The sequence below is a fragment of the Phyllobates terribilis genome, unplaced genomic scaffold, assembly GCF_046119375.1.
Source record: "Phyllobates terribilis strain yellow unplaced genomic scaffold, ASM4611937v1 Scaffold_3__8_contigs__length_932513732, whole genome shotgun sequence".
Taxonomy (NCBI): Eukaryota; Metazoa; Chordata; class Amphibia; order Anura; family Dendrobatidae; genus Phyllobates; species Phyllobates terribilis.
The window spans coordinates 207293654-207312873 of record NW_027362763.1 but is presented as its reverse complement, the minus strand read 5'-3'; the positions used below and the strand labels follow the sequence as shown (position 1 = coordinate 207312873).

General features: G+C 45.9%; 1 protein-coding gene across 8 annotated transcripts in view; it reads left to right on the top strand.

Moving 5' to 3' along the window:
• The first annotated feature begins 5901 nt into the window (after nt 1-5901).
• LOC141259102 (diacylglycerol O-acyltransferase 2-like) overlaps nt 5902-19220 on the top strand; it is a 44548-nt gene continuing 31229 nt past the window's right edge. For 2 of the 8 annotated variants that reach the window (XM_073674608.1, XM_073674605.1), the window contains exons 1-2: nt 5904-6036; nt 13227-13339. In XM_073674608.1, the coding sequence (XP_073530709.1) occupies nt 13322-13339 (18 nt within the window). In that variant the 5' untranslated portion in view covers nt 5904-6036; nt 13227-13321. Of the gene's footprint in view, nt 6060-10689; nt 10740-11725; nt 12056-13226; nt 13340-19220 lie in introns of all 8 variants that reach the window. The other 6 variants (XM_073674602.1, XM_073674601.1, XM_073674606.1 and 3 more) reach the window with 5 other exon arrangements.

The following is a 19220-nucleotide window of genomic DNA, read 5'->3' as shown; positions in this document are numbered from 1 at the left end:
TGTGCATGGCGGGTGTAGAGACAGATGAACTAGGGAGCAGATTCTGAATAGTATTTAGGAGGGAACAGGGGAAAGTAAGTTTACTGGGTATTTGAGGTGGTAGACTTGTTTAAAGAGATGGTTTTTTAAAGCACGCTTGAAGACGTAGGGGCTAGGCATCAATCGGATCGTCTGGGTAGAGCATTCCAGAGAACTGGTGCAGCACGAGAGAAGTCTTGGAGACGGAGGTGCGAGATTCGGATTATGGGGGATGTTAGTCTTAGGTCATTTGTGGAACTGAGGGCACATGTAGGACGATAGACTGAGATAAGAGAGGAGATATAAGGTCGTGCAGAACTGTGGAGAGCTTTGTGGGTGAGAGCAATGAGTTTATATTGGACCCTGTAGCGAATGGGTAACCAGTGTAATGACTGGCACAAGGTGGAGGCATCGGTGAAGCGGCTGGACAGAAATACGACCCTGGCTGCCGCATTCAGGACAGATTGGAGAGGGGAAATTTTGGTAAGAGGGAGACCGATCAGAAGAGAGTTGCAGTAGTCCAGAGGAGAGTGAATAAGAGCGACAGTAAGAGTTTTAGCAGTTTCAAAAGTGAGAAAAGATCGGATTCTGGAGATGTTTTTAAGATGCAGGTGACAAGAGCGAGTGAGTGATCGGATATAGGGAGTAAAGGAAAGGTTAGTGTCGAATATGACCCCAAGGCAGCGGCTGTGCTGCTTGGCAGTTATGGTTGAACCCTCCAAGATAATTTCGATGTTAGGTAGAGTTAGGTTAGTAGAGGGGGAAACACAAGAAGTTCAGTTTTGGAGAGATTCAGTTTAAGATAGAGGGAGGACATGATGTTAGACACAACAACATCATTTCAACACAAAAATTTACTGGACAGTTCAAGTTCTTCGGATTGTAACACAGTTTCGGACACAACACTTATTTCTTGTTTCCTTAATACAATACATTCTCAGCATTACTATCCGTTTCCTGTCCTGTTCTGCACTACACCCGGAATCCGTTACCTTCCCTTAACGCAGTTCCACGGTAATCTTCTTCTGTATGCCAGAGGATAAGGCATTCTACGTAGTACCAGTCCTTGAGCTCTGGATGTTGCAGGAATGTCCGCAAGGGATCCCAGTAAGGCCTCCCACTGCCCCGAACAATAGATTCTCGCCCACGGCAACTTGAACTTTACCTTTAACAAACTTCCCTATCTCGTCTGCTATCAGGAAGTACTCCCGTTTTACTGGGGATTCCCCTCCCACTATGGGCTAGTCCCGAACTTTAACTATCTCTGTCCTAACAGTATGTAGCTCGCAGATCTTCTATCACAAACACTATGCATTACAATGCTGCACATTAAGTATATTACACTCACATTGCTTTATCAAAGTCTATCCATCCCTATGCTATCCTACACTATATCCATTATTATATAGCAGGGGTGCATGTGCACTGAATGTGGGTGTACGTCCCAGCTTCATATCTTATGTACACATGCTCCGGAGCCGTTGAGAGTCAGTGGCCACACAACAGTTAGCATGCGCACTTACTATGCGGGATTCTCTTTCCGCTCAGCGGCTCCGGAGCATGCATAAATATGATATGAAGCTGGGACTTACACCCAGATTCCATGCGCATACCTGGAAAGCTGAGGGTCATTGCGCAAGCGCGGGATCTACTGGGACACTGCGGTGACGTAGGGAGCAGTGACGGGAAGATGTTGAAAAGGCATATGAGTGACCGTGACTGGAAAGCTAGAAAGCCCCACCCCTATGACAGAAACAGAAGGTATGTGGGACAATCACCAAAGTATAAAAAGTGATTTTTGCGATAAATACTGGGATATTTTGCTTCAGATAAACATGTTAGTGATGCAATGTGCATCACTAACAGGACATTGGGGGCAGTTTAATAGCAAAAAAGGATGTGACAGGTTTCCTTTAAAGGGGTTGTCCTGTATTTTATATTATCCCCCCCCCCCCAATGTACCTCCGGGGCCCCTAAGGATTTTTGTAATTACCTTACGTTGCAGATACTGCCTGTGAGCGGCGCTATCACTGGCCGCTCACAGGCATCGCGTGACCCCTGGCTGCAGCCGGCTCTGACATCCGCTGACGTCACAACAAGTGCTGGCAGCAGCCGGGGGTCACGATCTTCCTGGTTCCAGGTGGATGCCAGGCTGTGGGCAGGGTTACCCCGCATGTCACACCCAGCATCCACCGCGCTCTCTGCCTCTCCCCATTCATTGGGAAAGCGCGGTGGATGCCGGGTGTGATGCGGGGGGTAACTGTGGCGCCCCTGCGGGTTCAGTCGCCACAGAGGTACTGCATCTCACCCAGAGGTGTGGTATCTCACTCTCAGATAAGAAAGGAGTTCTGCCTGGGACCCTAACACCTGCATCCAACACTACACTGCTCCAGACCAGCAGGAGGGGCAAGATGCGTCGCTTCCCTGCTGAGCCCTGTCCCTGGCTGGAGTGGGGGGAACCAAAGAAGGGGGAACCATGTAGTGGGTGTGGGTGGAGGACGTAGATAAGGGGGAGCATTAAAAGGAGTGATATAAAAAGAGGGTGGAACAATCTAGAAGGGTTCTTCAGTGAGAGGAAGAGTTGGGAGCAGGAGCTCTGTAGGAGCTCTGCTCAGGAGGAGGGCCTGAGGAGAGGCCCAGGACAGACTGAGGAGGAGAGGAGCAGGAAAGGCTCCAGGAATGAGGAAAGGACCCCAGGGGTATGGGAAGTGCTGGAGGCCACCCGTACGCCCGAATCTGCCAGGCGGTGGAGGGGTCAGGTCGCACAGAGGGGACCGGTTTCTAAACTAGCAGAGTTCTTCAAGTCTCAACTAGGAAACCGGAGGCTGCAGTATTTTAGGTACTGCAGCCACAATCCACGTCAGTCTACCAAGAAGGTAACCATAGAGGACCCAGGGGACAGAGAGGACGTCGCCCAACAAGGTCCGCGGTCACTGGATTGGGACACTAAGTGTGAGGTGCAGGGAGACTGCTAGAAGGAACACACAGAAGGGGGTCCCGCTATGTACTCTGGAGGTACCTGAGGGTTGGCTGAACCCCTCCCTGAGTAAGCACAGGACGACGTGGGAAGTTACCCGGCCCTGGTAACTGGGAGTCTGAAAACTGTGAGTAAAATCCTGAAGACTGCACCCCACTGTCTCTGTCAGTTATTGCTGCTGCACCATCAGCTCCTGCACTACACCGCAACATCTTTAACATCTACACTGCCCTGGAGCTAAGCTCTACCTGTGGAGAGCTAAGCCAACTCTGCTGCATTAACATCGGCTCCAGAGGATCTGCACCGCAGCGGCGGCTCCATATAGCCGCATACCACAGGTGGCGTCACGAACTGTATATAAAAACTATAAATCCCCTGTAAATATCCCCCTTTTGATTGACCGCCCTGGGTCACGGACCGGGTCATAGCCACTGTGACATCTCCCCTAGCAACGACCGGCCCGGCACCGAGTACCCCACGGCCCAGGGGGCGCGTCATCTTCCCACCCACAACCCAGCAGCCCTCCGCGGGGACCCCAGCGCTGAGTCACGCCTCACTTGTCGTGACATCAGCGTGGGGTCACATGATGCCTGCGAGCAATCACCGATAGCGCCGCTCACAGGCATTATCTGCAACGGAAGGTATTTACAAGAAGTCTTAGGGGCCCCGGGGGGATACATTGGGAGGGGGGGGGGGGTATATAAAGTACATGACAACTTCTTTAAGTCCGCTGTAAACTGCATCTTTGTTTCCCATAAAAATATTCAAATTCTGATTAATCTGATCACAGAACAGTTTTCCATTTTCACATCAGCTTTCGTGCAGAAAAGTCCGCAGCGTTTCTGGATTGTGATATGGCTTCTCTGTATAACAGAGCTTTAACTTGCATTTGTTGATTGTTTGGTAAAACTGTTCCCGGATAATGATTTGAGGTACAATTCCTGAGCCCATTCAGTGATTTGTACAACTGAACTGTGGCTGTTTTTAATGCAGTGCTGCCTGAGAGTCTGCAGATCACGAGCATCCTATTGATCTTACATATTTTACATAGTGTCCCAACTTTTTTGAAATTGGGGTTGTACTTTTGGGTTAGAAATGGTGTACGTCTTAAAGTTCAGGTATGGAGACCTTTAGCATTTAGTATGCAACTTACTGTGCAAAAAAAAACCTCAGTGCTTGCTGCCATCAAATCTTGGGGCAGATCTTTTGCATTCACTCAAGGATTTTGACCACTTGCCTCCTTTGTAATTTGGTGGCAACTGGTGATCACTTCCTTTCGCTGCCACATCCAGGTAGTGAAATCAGGATTCATTTAGCCATGAAATGAGCTCTGTCTGAATGGTGCTGGGTGTGTGCGGCCGCGTGCGTTCTCCTCCCTGTCTCCTTTCTTCTGATGCCGCTAGCTGCACTTCCGGGTGTGTTAGTATTATGAGCGGCATCAGAAGAAAAGAGGCAAGGAGAACGCACACGGCCGCACACACGCCAGCGGCATTCAGCGACTGCTCGCTCTGGGAAGCGAATACGGTCAATCAGAAGTGGGGGGAAGGGACCTAGTAGGCAAATGAGGAGGCGTAACGGTGCACCGAACTCTGGCCACACCAAGGGTGCACCAAAGCCTAATCATTTTCATAACTATTAAGTTATTGTATCAGGCAGTGTGCCAGTAACAGCAGGAGCGGACACTGACAGTGCAGGGCCCTGTGCAGGACTTGTCTGGACCCCCCTATCAAGCCACACCCACATAAACACACATTTAAGGCTCGCTCACGTATAACACCGCCAAGTGCTCTCTGATGTTTTATTGAATAGCACTCAGCCCAATAATATACTATGGGGCAGTGTAGATTTTTTTCACATGCTGATTTAGCATGAGAAAATAATCGCAGCATGCTGTGAGTGGCTGAGATAATCGGATCACGTACACCCATACAAGTCTGTGGGTGTGCGTGTGAAACATCGGACTGCACTTGAATGTCATCTGAGTGCAGTCCGATGTACGCTCATAGAGACAATGGAGATGTGATTCGTTCATGCGAGAGAATCGGATCACACTCAGATCTGACTCTGACAGAGTTTGATCCGAGTGTCATTACCATAATCTGCCCCGATTCTCTCGCATGAAAGAATATACGCATTGTGAGCGATCCCTAACAAGTATATTCAAATTAAACACAATATAATAAGATATGCACATACCCATTTACACATTATTATTGTACATACCGCCATAAAAAGCACAACTTTCAGATCATTATGGATTTTAAAAAAAAGGAAGAAAGACCAGCACATTATACGTCTGTATGTAAAAAGCATGCCATACAGACAGCACACTGACCAATGCAAGGCAATGATGTAGTTGACATGATCATATTTATTTGCGGACCAATAGTGTGTAAAAAAAAATTAAAATTAAAAAAAAAATTGCAGTATTGACTATTCTGATCCGGTCTGTCATACGGACCCCATCAGTAACTAACTGCAGTTATTAACACATGAAACAGTTTGGTTTTGTTTTGTATAGTTTTTTTTATTGATGATGTATAAAAGTCTGTGCAGTACCTGTAACTATAAGGGCCACTGCAGACTCCTTGTAGTGACTATGGGTGGTATTTCCATTGAGCCTCTTGGCACTAGTGTCTCTCCCTCCCTAACAGCCCCCCTGTCACCCACTTTGTGCAGATTTGAGATGAGAGCAGTCTGCATGCTGTGAAGCCTGGTATCCACCACAGAGCTCCCCTCCCTCCACAGGACCGTGCAGATAGAGCCCCATACTCCGTGGGACCCCACCCTCTCCCTTTTGTGAGTCTCCAGCCTCAGAACCAGTGGCAGCATCAAAATTAAGTGTAGAGGAATAGGCCCGTCCAACGTCTTTATCAGAGTACAGCACAGCGGCCGCCCCCCTCTGTCTGCAAATGACTCCGGTACGGCCCCTTCCTGCCTCTCCACTTAGTTTTGATGCTGCTGCCTCTAGGACTGATCGTGAAGTTCCAGTAGCTGATCGGGCCCCCTCCCCTCCGGGCCCCTGTGCAGCTGCACTAGCGGTATGTCTGCCCCTGAGTAACAGGTACAGTGCTAGTATGGTTGTTATAGGGGCGCAGTTCTTTACCACTCCCTTTAAAGCACACCTGTCAGCAGGATTGTGCTCAGTAAATCACATACACTGTCAGGTGGGCGACATTACACTGATTAATATGATACCTTGGTTGATGAAATCCGTCCTGTGGTTCTTGTGTAATCTTTACTTTTAGTTTGGAGATAATGATATGCTCGTGCTCCGAGGCGGCCTGTGGGGGGCGCTCTATCTGGGGCTCTGCTTACATATTCATCTGTATGCTCTTATGACCGCTCACTGATCGTTCACTGACCTGCCTCCTATTTTACATAATGCATCTAGTAGCGCGGGGTTAGGTAAAATAGGAGGCAGGTCAGTGAACGATCAGTGAGCGGTCATAAGAGCATACAGATGAATATGTAAGCAGAGCCCCAGATAGAGCGCCCCCCACAGGCCGCCTCGGAGCACGAGCATATCATCATCTCCAAACTGAAAGTAAAGATTACACAAGAACCACAGGATGGATTTCATCAACCAAGGTATCATATTAATCAGTGTAATGTCATCCACCTGACAGTGTATGTAATTTACTGAGCAAAATCCTGATGACAGGTACGCTTTCAAGACCCTTGAATCATGACTATATCCAACTAAACAGAAAAAACAAACGAGCGTCAGCCAACACCACCACCACAGATAATTTAGCAAAAAATACTGAGTTGGTAAAATATCCAAAAGTTACTCAGTAGTGGGGGAAGAACAGCCATTCATTCCACCCCTCCTCCCCCACTACTGAAGGGCTTTATTATCTGTGTGAGTGGCAATTTTGCCACTCACTAATTGTAAGTCTCACTTGTTCATTGTGTAGGGGGTGGCAGGGAGAATGAAGAGGCTGTGGCAACAGGCTGGTGGGTTATGTGATTTGATTATATAGTGTGATGTGATAATGTTTTATTTATATGTGTGATAAAAGAGAATGTTATTTTTTATCCCTATGGCCGGTGTTGTATTTTGGTTCTCCTCTAGGCTTTGCCTTAAGGCCATCCCTGAGAATGTGAGAGGTCTGTCCACAAAGGGAACCATACAGTAGATAGGGATACAGTTTGCATTACACAGGGAAATAGATAGTTAATAGTTTGGATTAGCCCACAAATTGGGAGGAGTAAGAGAAGTTTTTACAGAAAAAGTTTTCCGGGTGTTTTTTTCTGCTGCAAATCTGCTGCTAACTTTTCTCTGGCAGGAAAACAGGGTTTTTTTATGCGTTTTTTGATGCATTTTTGCTGCGTTTTTTTGACCACCCATTACTTCCTATGGGTGAAAAAACGCTGAAAAAACACAGGTGCATTTTCTGCTGAAAGAAGTGACATGCTCTATTTTCCAAAGACACAACCAAGTCACAAAATACGCAGCAAAAAAAAAATAACGTGAACAGAAAATTCTGGTTTCTCATAGACTTTGCTTGTACTGCAAAACGCAGCTGAAAATTTGCATAAAAATCTGAAGCAAAATACGCAGCAAATCCCAACGTGTGTGAACATAGCCTAAGACTCAGACAGTTCAAGTTCAAGGTGGAGTCTGGTCAGTGAAGGGGAGTGGAGAGAAAGAAGGCTAGACATCACAGGAAAATACACACGTGGTCAAAATTGTTGGTATCCCTCGTTTAATGAAAGAAAAACCCACAATGGTCACAGAAATAATTTGAATCTGACAAAAGTAATAATAAATTAAAAATCTATGAAAATGAACAAATGAAAGTCAGACATTGCTTTTCACCCCTGCTTCCACAGAATTTAAAAAAAAAAATTAAACTCATGAAATAGGCCTGGACAGAAATGATGGTACCCCTGAAAATAATGTGACAAAAGGGACATGTTAAATCAAGTTGTGTCCCCTAATTGGCATCACAGGTGTCTACAATCTTGTAATCAGTCAGTGGGCCTGTATATAGGGCTACAGATACTCACTGTGCTGTTTGGTGACATGGTGTGTACCACACTCAACATGGACCAGAGGAAGCAAAGGAAAGAGTTGTCTCAGGAGATTAGGAAGAAAATTATAGACCAGCATGTTAAAGGTAAAGGTTATAAGACCATCTGCAAGCAGCTTGTTGATCCTGTGACTACAGATGAACATATTATTCAGAAATTTAAGATCCATGGGACTGTAGCCAACCTCCCTGGGTGTGGCCGCAGGAGGAAAATTGATGACAAATCAAAGAGATGGATAATATGAATGGTAACAAAAGAGCCCAGGATAACTTCTAAAGAGATTAAAGGTGAACTTCAAGCTCAAGGAACATCAGTGTCAGATCGTACCATCTGTCGTTGTTTGATCCAAAGTGGACTTCATGGGAGACGACAAAGAAGAACACCATTGTTGAAAAAAAATCCTAAAAAAGCCAGACTGTAATTTGCCAAACTACATGTTGACAAGCCACAAAGCTTCTGGGAGACTGTCCTATGGACAGATGAGACAAAAATGGAAGTTTTTGGCAAGGCACATCAGCTCTATGTTCACAGATGGAAAAATGAAGCATATCAAGAAAAGAACACTGTCCCTACTGTGAAACATGGAGGAGGCTCTGTTATGTTCTGGGGCTGCTTTGCTGCATCTGACACAGGGTGTCTTGAATCTGGCCAGGGTACAATGAAATCTCAAGACTATCAAGGGATTCTAGAGAGAAATGTGCTGCCCAGTGTCAGAAAGCTTGGTCTCAGTCGCAGGTCATGGGTCTTGCAACAGGATAATGACCCAAAACACACAGCTAAAAACACCCAAGAATGTCTAAGAGGAAAACATTGGACTATTCTGAAGTGGCCTTCTATGAGCCCTGACCTAAATCCTATTGAGCATCTTTGGAAAGAGCTGGAACATGGCTTCTGGAAAAGGCAACCTTCAAACATGAGACAACTGGAGCAGTTTGCTCATGAGAAGTGGGCCAAAATGGCTGTCGAGAGGTGCAGAAGTCTCATTGACAGTTACAGGAATCGTTTGATTGCAGTGATTGCCTCAAAAGGTTGTTCAACAAAATATTAAGTTAAGAAGAACCATCATTTCTGTCCAGGCCTATTACATGAGTTTAATTTTTTTTTAAATTCTGTGGAAGCAGGGATGAAAAGCAATGTCTGACTTTCATTTGTTCATTTCCATAGATTTTAGTTTATTATTACTTTTGTCAGATTCAAGTTATTTCTGTGACCATTGTGGGTTTTTCTTTCATTAAACGAGGGGTACCAACAATTTTCAAGGGGAGTGACAGCAGAGATGTCATCCGCGTCATTGGTGCGACCGCTGGCAGGGCGGAGCCTATCGGGGGGGGGGGGGGAGTTCATCGGAAGTAACTCGCTGGCACCATTCTGCTTACAGCATTTACTTAGAGCAGACATGTACCGAGCAGTGCTGAAGATGAACCGCACGATTCGCGTTTCCCAAGAGGCCGAGAATATGAACTACTCCCCCGATGAGGAAATTATATACCCCACCACCCCAGGGGCCGCCGCCGGAAAGATCTTCCACGAGGCCGAGATTGAAAAAACATCCATGGCGGCCGCAGTCCACTGGGAGGCCACGCCGCATTCGGAAGTGGGCCTTATCCAGCACAAGATCTGGCTAATGTATTGGAGCCGGATGGATGAGGAAGAAAGGATGCTAGCCTTACAATATGTACCCCTTGAAGGTCAGTGCACTCTCCCTGGGCCGGTCATGTCGTCCCAAGTGGCCGAAGAGGAGGAGGAGGAAGAGGATATCTCTGCCTGCCCCCGTCTCCTTGCTGCGAGCTACGCCCGTCCTGGAGAGGCCGGCCTTCTCTGGCTTCCGCTAGCCACGGGAGCACCCCAATGTAGTCGAGCTGAGGATGCAGGCCAACGCTCTGGCATGGGAGTGGTTGGCGGGACCGAAGCTCGCCTTCTTTGAGGAGCAGTGCAATGAGGGGCGTGTGGTCGACTTCAATCATATCAAAGGCTTCAGTTTTATTAAAAAACAAGGCACGGGGGACGAAGTCTATGTTAATAGGGCAAGGTGTCTCTTAACCATTGCCCTATAGCCTGCATAGTTTGTATGTGGGAGAAAAAGTTAACTTTTGTAAAGTCTGGTGCCGCAAGGGGTGCTATGCGGTGGGCGTTACATGTCCAGCTACTGCCGAAGAGGTCGCTCAGTGGGAAGAAGAGGCGGATTTCGAGCGGGCCCACCATCATCAAGAACAACACCCACCACCGCCTGCACAGCCTACGTTCTGGGCATCAGAGCTACCCAATTTACCCAGAAAGGTCAGTGCAGGCACCCAGACAAGCGCACCGAAACCTGATAAGGCCAAAGAGGCTCTCCGTGCAGCCGTTCCAAATTTCTCCCTCACCAACAATAATTCTGTGAACATTGTGGTGTCCAGTCTTGGGCCTAAGGTCCAGAAGAGGTAATGAGAGTCATACTTCTGTCTCCCTGATGATGTCAGCCGGGTCGCAGAGAAAGGGTAAGATGGCGGGTCTCATGACAGGACGAGGGAAAGGACTGGTAGGACACAGAACCAAGGGAACATCACTAAAAAGGGACTCTGTCTTAATCTGTATGCTGCAGCCATGTTTAAATGAATTGCACAGTAAAGCCGAACCTGTTAACCCGGACCCAAGGTCTCCTGTCTTGTTTGTAGCCGGAACCGGTCTGAAGGATGGGGAGGTAACGAGGATTCCCGATGCAAAAGTAAGTAAAGAATGAGCTCCACCACAAAGCACACTCTACTCAAATTTCTGTTTAGAAGAGGGGTTTCAGGGCAAAGAGAACTCAGTTCCGGTCCACAGCAAACCGGCCCTGTGCCCTCCTTCAATTGCTCTCTTTTTTTGTCATTTATTTATTTATGAATATTGCCTGATCAGAAGTTGTCGTTCTTTAAGCCTTTTTTTTTTTGTTTGTTTTTTTGCCTTTTTATTGAATCATGTCTAGGGATTAAGCTAAACTAGAGTCTGGAGTGTCTCTTCCTCTGGTTTGGCTGAACCCCTTCATAGCTCAAGATTAGACTCTTTAATGGGTCGAACATTGATTTATAGGCCAGCGACCATAATAGGTGGCACCAGAGAAACTTTTTACTTCCTTCTGGAGAACAGCTAATTTGCATTACATGTATTCATCCTACCAACATAAGATAATAATAATAATTTTTATTTTTATAGCGCCAACATATTCTGCAGCACTTCACAATTTTAGAGGGGATTTGTACAGACAATAAAGACATTACAGAATAAACATAACTCAGATACCAAAAGGAGTGAGGGCCCTGCTGCAGACATACTATGATACGTTGCGTCCATATTCCTCTTACACGCACACACTATCCTAACAAACATTACTGTCTATGTAGCTGCAATAAATTCTAAGTGATTGTAAAAACTATTTCCATTTATTGGAATGATTTATTTATTTTTTTTACGTCAACTTATTGCATTTTGAACAGAATCACCTTTAGTGCATCAGCTTCGGTTCCACAGTGACCCTTGTGTCTGATCATTAAGGTGAATTAAAGACGGACTGGAAGCTCATGTCAAGATGTCAATAGCTTTTCAATTTAAGTGCAAGTCAGCGGCATAAAACATGCACAAGTATTTCTAAACCAGAGTAAATCCTGTGTTCAGCTAAATTTATTTGTTAAATCACGAAGCCCCCACTGATCAGATTTCATCCTCTACCCGCAGATAAGTCAGACGATCTGCTGTCCAGTCTTATTTCCTATCACACGCTTTGGCTGTGCAGGAGTTAATTCTTTTCCTGATCCGGCTACGGCATCTGATGAATAGAAGAAAAAAAAACCACTCTGCCCAATGAGAAGCCGCACAGGACAGCAAATCGGGATCCTTCTTGCATCCTGAATGTGTGCGAGTGTGTGGGTACCAGACCTCCATCTGCCCTGGTATATTAAGGTCGGGACCATGTGTGCGATTCGGTCTGGGCACAGCTGTGGGTGACCCTTACCAATGACACGCTCAGCGGACTACAGCCCAGTGTCTTCTCCTACTGGGGGGGAGGTAGGTTTCTGTATGGATGACGCTAAGCCCACTGCTGTGGCCTGTGGGGAAGTCTGTTATAGGGCTGAGCTGGACTACTTCACAATCATCCTCGTTTCTAGAATAATGAGTTGAAGGCCTGGGATAGATAAATACTAGTAAGTGGGAGGAATTACCTCGTTTGCATTTTGCACTTTCTCAAAAACTAAAAGACTGTCTCAGTGCAACATACAGGATTGTCCGATACATGACAGGATAGCGCTACAGCTAATGAGGTGGTGGGATCGTAGACGTTGTAGGAGTTTGATTATATCAGTATAGTGATCATGTGATCATAGTGATCATGTAGATCTTCCATAAATTATGTATAAGACTGGATATACACCACGGGAAGATGATGAGGTACAACGAAACCTCTCCAGAAGACCACCTTGTCAAGAAAACCATCTCTAATCTAGACCAGGTTTTTCCTCTGATGGTTTTCTATACCCTTATATCCTGTGTATGTTAGCCCTCTTCTTTAGGCTAGGGTCACACGGCCGTAGATTGTCTTATCCTCTGATTATGCAAATGACACCCTGATCAAACTGATCAGAGTTAGATCAGACGTGATCAGTGTGATCCGATTCTCTCGGATGAGGAGAAGGAGAACAAAATGTCTCCATCTTCTCAATTGTATCAGTGCGCTTAAATCACACTGCACTCAGATATCATCCGAGCGCAGTCCGATGATTTCCATCATGAATGGCTGAGAGCGATCCGAATATCAGATCAAACTTGGACATGCAGCGATTTTATCCTCGGACCGAGCCGGTCAAAATCGGACATGTGCTCGGCCCCATAGATTTTCATTTGTCGAAGTGCAATCCATTGTTTTGTCGGATCGCACTCGGACCGGTAATATGGTGGTGTGTGCAAGCCCTTAGTAGAACATCACATTTCCACTCCCATTTTAGCTGTTGATCATGAGGGTATTTTTTATTTATCTGTAAAATAAATATTTTAGAATTTTTATTTATTCAATATGCTTTCTTATTTATTTAGATCCTAAATACTCCGCACTGCTGTACAGACATTGTCATCACTGTCCCCGTTGAGACTCTCAATAAAAATTCCCTATCAAGTATGTCCGTGATAAGATTAGGGTTAATATTATTTTATTGTTCCTAAATAGCATGATTCTTTCTTTCAGAAATAATTATGTGATTACTGGCCTCCTTACTGCTGATATCCTATGTGGATCTTTGCATCTTCAGATGTGTGACCAAAGCCACAGCTGCCTACCAGATGGATTCCCACCAGGAGGTGAGCGCTGCCTGATAAGAACAAGTCTCACATACTGTTTCTGCCGTTATTGATGGGTTATAACAGATAAACTGGTAGAGGGCAGCACAGTGGCTTAGTGGTTAACACTGCAGCCTTGCAGTGCTGGGGTCCTGGGTTCAAATCCCACCAAGGACAACATCTGCAAGGAGTTTGTACGTTCTCCCTGTGTTTGTGTGGGTTTCCTCTGGGTTCGGTTCTCCGGTTTCTTCCCACACTCCAAAGATACTGATGGGGAATGTAGATTGTGATCTCCATTGGGGACAGTGATAGTAATAGCTGTAAAGCGCTGTGCAATTAATGGCGCTATATAAGTGAGTAAAATAAATAAATACCTTTAAAAAAAAAAATCCAGATGGAAAGATGACAAACCTGGGCTGAAAGACCCCCTTTCAGCAATTCACTTTGGGAACTATTCTATATAATTATAAAATATATATATATATCTATATAATTGCCTTTGCATTTGCAGGGGGGACTTTGCTCCTATAAAAATCATACCAGGTATACAGTGGTGGCCAAAAGTATTGGCACCCCTGCAATTCTGTCAGATAATACTCAGTTTCTTCCCAAAAAAGATTGCAATCACAAATTCTTTGGTATTATTATCTTCATTTAATTTGCTTGCAAGGAAAAAACACAAAAGAGAATGAAGCAAAAATCAAATCATTGATCATTTCACACAAAACTCCAAAAATGGGCCAGACAAAAGTATTGGCACCCTCAGCCTAATACTTGGTTGCACAACCTTTAGCCAAAATAACTGCGAACAACCGCTTCCGGTAACCATCAATGAGTTTCTTACAATGCTCTGCTGGAATTGTAGACCACTCTTCTTTGGCAAACTTCTCCAGGTCCCTGATATTTGAAGGGTGCCTTCTCCAAACTGCCATTTTGAGTTCTCTCCACAGGTGTTTTATGGGATTCGGGTCTGGACTCATTGCTGGCCACCTTAGAAGTCTCCAGTGCTTTCTCTCAAGCCATTTTATAGTGCTTTTGGAAGTGTGTTCTGGGTCATTGTCCTGCTGGAAGACCCATGACCTCTGAGGGAGACCCAGCTTTCTCACACTGGGCCCTACATTAAGCTGCAAAATTTGTTGGTAGTCTTCAGACTTCATAAGGCCATGCACACGGTCAAGCAGTCCAGTGCCAGAGGCAGCAAAGCAACCCCAAAACATCAGGGAACCTCCGCCATGTTTGACTGTAGGGACAGTGTTCTTTTCTTTGAATGCCTCTTTTTTTTCCCTGTACACTCTATGATGATGCTTTTTCCCAAAAAGCTCTACTTTTGTCTCATCTGACCAGAGAACATTCTTCAAAAACGTTTAGGCTTTCTCAGGTAAGTTTTGGCCAACTCTAGCCTGGCTTTTTTATGTCTCTGGGTAAGAAGTGGGGTCTTCCTGGGTATCCTACCATACAGTCCCTTTTCATTCAGACGCCGATGGATAGTACGGGTTGACACTGTTGCACCCTCGGACTGCAGGGCAGCTTGAACTTGTTTGGATGTTAGTCGAGGTTCTTTATCCACCATCCGCACAATCTTGCGTTGAAATCTCTCGTCAATTTTTCTTTTCCGTCCACATCCAGGGAGGTTAGCCACAGTGCCATGGGCTTTAAACTTCTTGATGACACTGCGCACGGAAGACACAGGAACATTCAGGTCTTTGGAGATGGACTTGTAGCCTTGAGATTGCTCATGCTTCCTCACAATTTGGTTTCTCAAGTCCTCAGACAGTTCTTTGGTCTTCTTTCTTTTCTCCATGCTCAATGTGGTACACACAAGGACACAGGACAGAGGTTGAGTCAACTTTAATCCATGTTAACTGGCTGCAAGTGTGATTTAGTTATTGCCAACACCTGTTAGGTGCCACAGGTAAGTTACAGGTGCTGTTAATTACACGAATTAGAGAAGCATCACATGATTTTTCAAACAGTGCCAATACTTTTGTCCACCCCCTTTTTTAGGTTTGGTGTGGAATTATATCCAATTTGGCTTTAGGACAATTCTTTTTGTGTTTTTTCATTGAAGACAAATTAAATGAAGATAATAATACCAAAGAATTTGTGATTGCAATCATTTTCAGGAAGAAACTGAGTATTATCTGACAGAATTGCAGGGGTGCCAATACTTTTGGCCACCACTGTATACATTTTAACGTTATATTTGTAGAAAAATCTACTTTTATTTAGTAGGCAAAAGAAGGCCTTTGGTGCCCCCTTGGCGTGGCCTATGGCTTGGCGCACCGTTATGCCCTCTGATTTGCATATTATGGCCAATCGCTTGTCTTGATAGATAGCACTTGCTCAGTAAGAGTGCTGGCTCCTTCCTGTCTGCGGCCGTTGCTCGATATACCTGAAAGTTTTACCAAGCAAGCAGCTTCAGAAAGGATGAGAGGGCGATGAAGATTTGTTGCTGAGAAGCTGGAGTCGGGCATCAGAGCTTGACCGCAGGCACATTGTGCTTGCAATTGCACTGACATCGTCAGTGCACAACTGGGCTCCTCCCGTGTCAGTGCGCAAGTGCAGAAATGAGATTGTTTTAGACAGCGCTCGCTCTTACCAAGTGAATGCTGTTAATGAAGACAAGGAACTGGCCATAATATGAAAATCGGAGGGTGTAACGGTGCACCAGGGCATAGGCCTCAACAAGGGTGCACTGAAGAGCCCTCATTTGCATATTAAAGGAAAGTAGATTTTTCTGCAAAAATTACCTTAAAATGTATATGTGTGGCATGATTTTTATAGGGGCTACTTCCCCTTTATAAATGCTTAACCAGTTCAATTTGAATTTTAGGGGTGACAGACTCCCTTTAAGCAACAACTTCCAACAAGGAACCAATTAACTGCTGACAGGTTCCCTTTAAATGCAGCTACCCACATAGACAATGCTGTAGTTCTCATTACTGCCTCCAAGGCTAGATTCCATGTGGGCACAATTTTAGAAGGTTACGGATTACAAAATGGGAGCACTTCATTACCACACAGTTTGTAACTCTGCTTGAGATTAAAGTGAACATGTCAAGTGCCCAAACGCTATTTACCTGCAGATATAAGGGTAATCTCCAGGTTAATAATATCCCAATCCTGTCTGTCCGCCTTACTGAAAGCACGACCAGCAGGGGAAAATTTACTTTATTCCGCTCAGTACCTGCCGGCTTTCAATTACAGAGGAGTGCATGGAGTGGACGCTCAGTACAAAGTGAGCGGCGCCTATAAGCGCACCCGGCACTTTAACACTTTGACAGCTCACTGTGCAGCACATCTGTAGAGAGCGAGCTGTCATTCTAAGAGTCGGAGCGTGCGTACAGCGACCGCTCACATTACTGTTTTAGTGATAACTGTAGCAGCACTAGGTACGCCTCTATGACTGAAAGCTGGCGGCTCCTGGGAGGAATAAAGTTCATTTCCTCCCCGCAGCAAGGCTTTCAGTGAAGTGGCTGGACAGCATGGGAAATATGGACAAAATTGTTGGTACCCTTCTGTTTTTAAGTAAGGAAACCCAAAATGGTCACTGAAATAACTTGAAACTGACAAAAGTACTTTACAATTTAAATTTACTGAATAACAACTAATGAAAATCAGATATTGCTTTTAAATTGTGGTTCAACAGAACATAAAAAAAAATCAAACTAATGAAAATGTCTTGGACATCACTCAGACTCTTCTGGTTTGGTGATCCTCACACTCAAAAAGCTTCTATGTTTTCCTCTGCTGTGCTAAATCTTTGCCCTCACGTCAGCTAATGTTCGTCCTGTTAGTGGTTTTACTTTTACTTACAGGTATACCTCTGTTCTCCTCTCTGAGGAGGCAATACTCACCCTCTCCCAATAATGTTTATACTCTCATGTGTGGCGCCCCTGCGGTTCAGTCGCCACAGAGGTACTGCATCTCACCCAGAGGTGTGTTATCCCACTCGCAGGTAAGGAGGGAGTACTGCCGGGGACCCACCCACCTGCATCCAACACTACACCAGACCAGACCAGCAGGCGGGACAAGATGCATATGTACAATGCTGAGCCCTGTCCCTGGTTGGAAGGGGGGAAACCAAGAGAGGGGGAACCATGTAGTGGGTGTGGGTTGAGGAAGTAAATCAGGGGAGCAACGTCAGTAGGAGTATAAGAAGAAAGGGAACCACTAGAAGTAGACAGTTGGGGTGAGTCTGAGGAGAGAGTCTGTGGAGAGAGAGTTGGGAGCAGGAGCTCTGGACGAGCTCTGCTCAGGAAGAGAGGAGAGAGGAGCAGGGCCTAGACTGAGAGGCCCAGGAGGACAGACTGAGAGAGGACGGGAGCGGAGGGAAGGGTCCAGAGAGACAAAGGGGATCCCAGGGGCACGGGAAGTGCAGGAAGCCACCCGTGCGCCCGAAACTACACGGACGTTTGGGATCAGGCTGCAAAGGGGACCGGCCCCTAACTAGTGGAGAACAACAAGGCTCAGCTAGAAAACCGGAGGCTACTGTACTTTCAGGGTGCAGCTGCCCACTACCACAATTATATCGCCGAAAAGGTGGCCGCATAGGATTCAGGGGACTGCACGTCGCCCGACAAGATCCGAGGCTGCTGGTTAGGGACACTGATTGTGAGGCGCAGGGCATGAGGGTGAGAGCCAGCGCAGGAAGACGACCGAGGAAGGCACATAGAGCGGGGTCCCGTTTAAGTACTCCTGAGATACTTGAGAGATTGCTGAACCCCTTCCTTGGTGAACGCAGGACGAGGTGGGAGGTTACACACTGGCGCTGGTAACCTGGAGTTTGAACAACTGTGAGCAAACCTTGAAGACTGCACCCCACTGTGTCCTAGAATTATTGCTGCGCCATCACCAGCCCTGCACTACACAGCACCAACAACATCTACCTCATAACATCACTATTTCCTGCCCTGGAGCTAAGCTTTGCCTGTGGAGAGCTGAACCAACTCTGCTGCGTCACCATCAGCTCCAGAGGATCTGCACCGCAGCGGCAGCTCCATATAGCCGCATACCACAGTTGGCGTCACGAACATTATCTATAAAAACTTTATTCCCCTTCTACTTTTCCCCTTTTATTGACCACCCTGGGTCACGGACCGGGTCACTGCCACCGTGACATCCCCCAGCACCGACTGGCCTGGCTATCGAGTACCCCACGGCTCAGGGGGCGCGTCACATGCACATGAGCTGGTCCCGTTTACCTGGGACAGACTGAGCAGTATAAACTGGAGCTTCCTGCTTAGCTTTTCTTGGGCTCTCTCTATAATTCTGTGGGTATGGTCTATGTATAACCAGTGCAACTCACCCCCACTTCTAGCTAGCTATTATGCAGACAGTCTTTGCTGGGCTGTGTACAGTCTGATCTCTACTGGCAGGACACAGAAAACTTTTTTGTACTTTGTACACTCCCACGGGTGTGGATATGCACACTAATGCCAAGAAACTCAGAGTATTAACTCATTGCAGGGCATAACTTAACACCTGCTTATAATGAACTGAAGCCACCACTCACTACTCAGTGGTGCCATGCCTATGCATACAGAAATAAGTATAATTCTTATATCACATTTGAATAGTTATAAGGCAACTTACAAAACCAAGTTTTACCTCCGCCAGAACAGTGTTAATGGTAACCTATGGCAACCATGAAAGGATATCTTAATTCTGGATATTTCAGCATGTAACAGTGGGGTTCAGATAAGAAGTCTTTTAGATCTTTTAAGAGGGTGGTGGGCCCGTTTTGAACCCTTTTACATGTACGGCGCATTAGGAAAATCAACAAAGGGACAGGGACGACCAGAGTGGTGGCTCTGGAGCAGCCTAGGATTTATCCCAAATGAGATATGTATTTTTTATTGTGTTTCCTCCTTTTGGTCTAATTTCATCAAATCTTGGACAA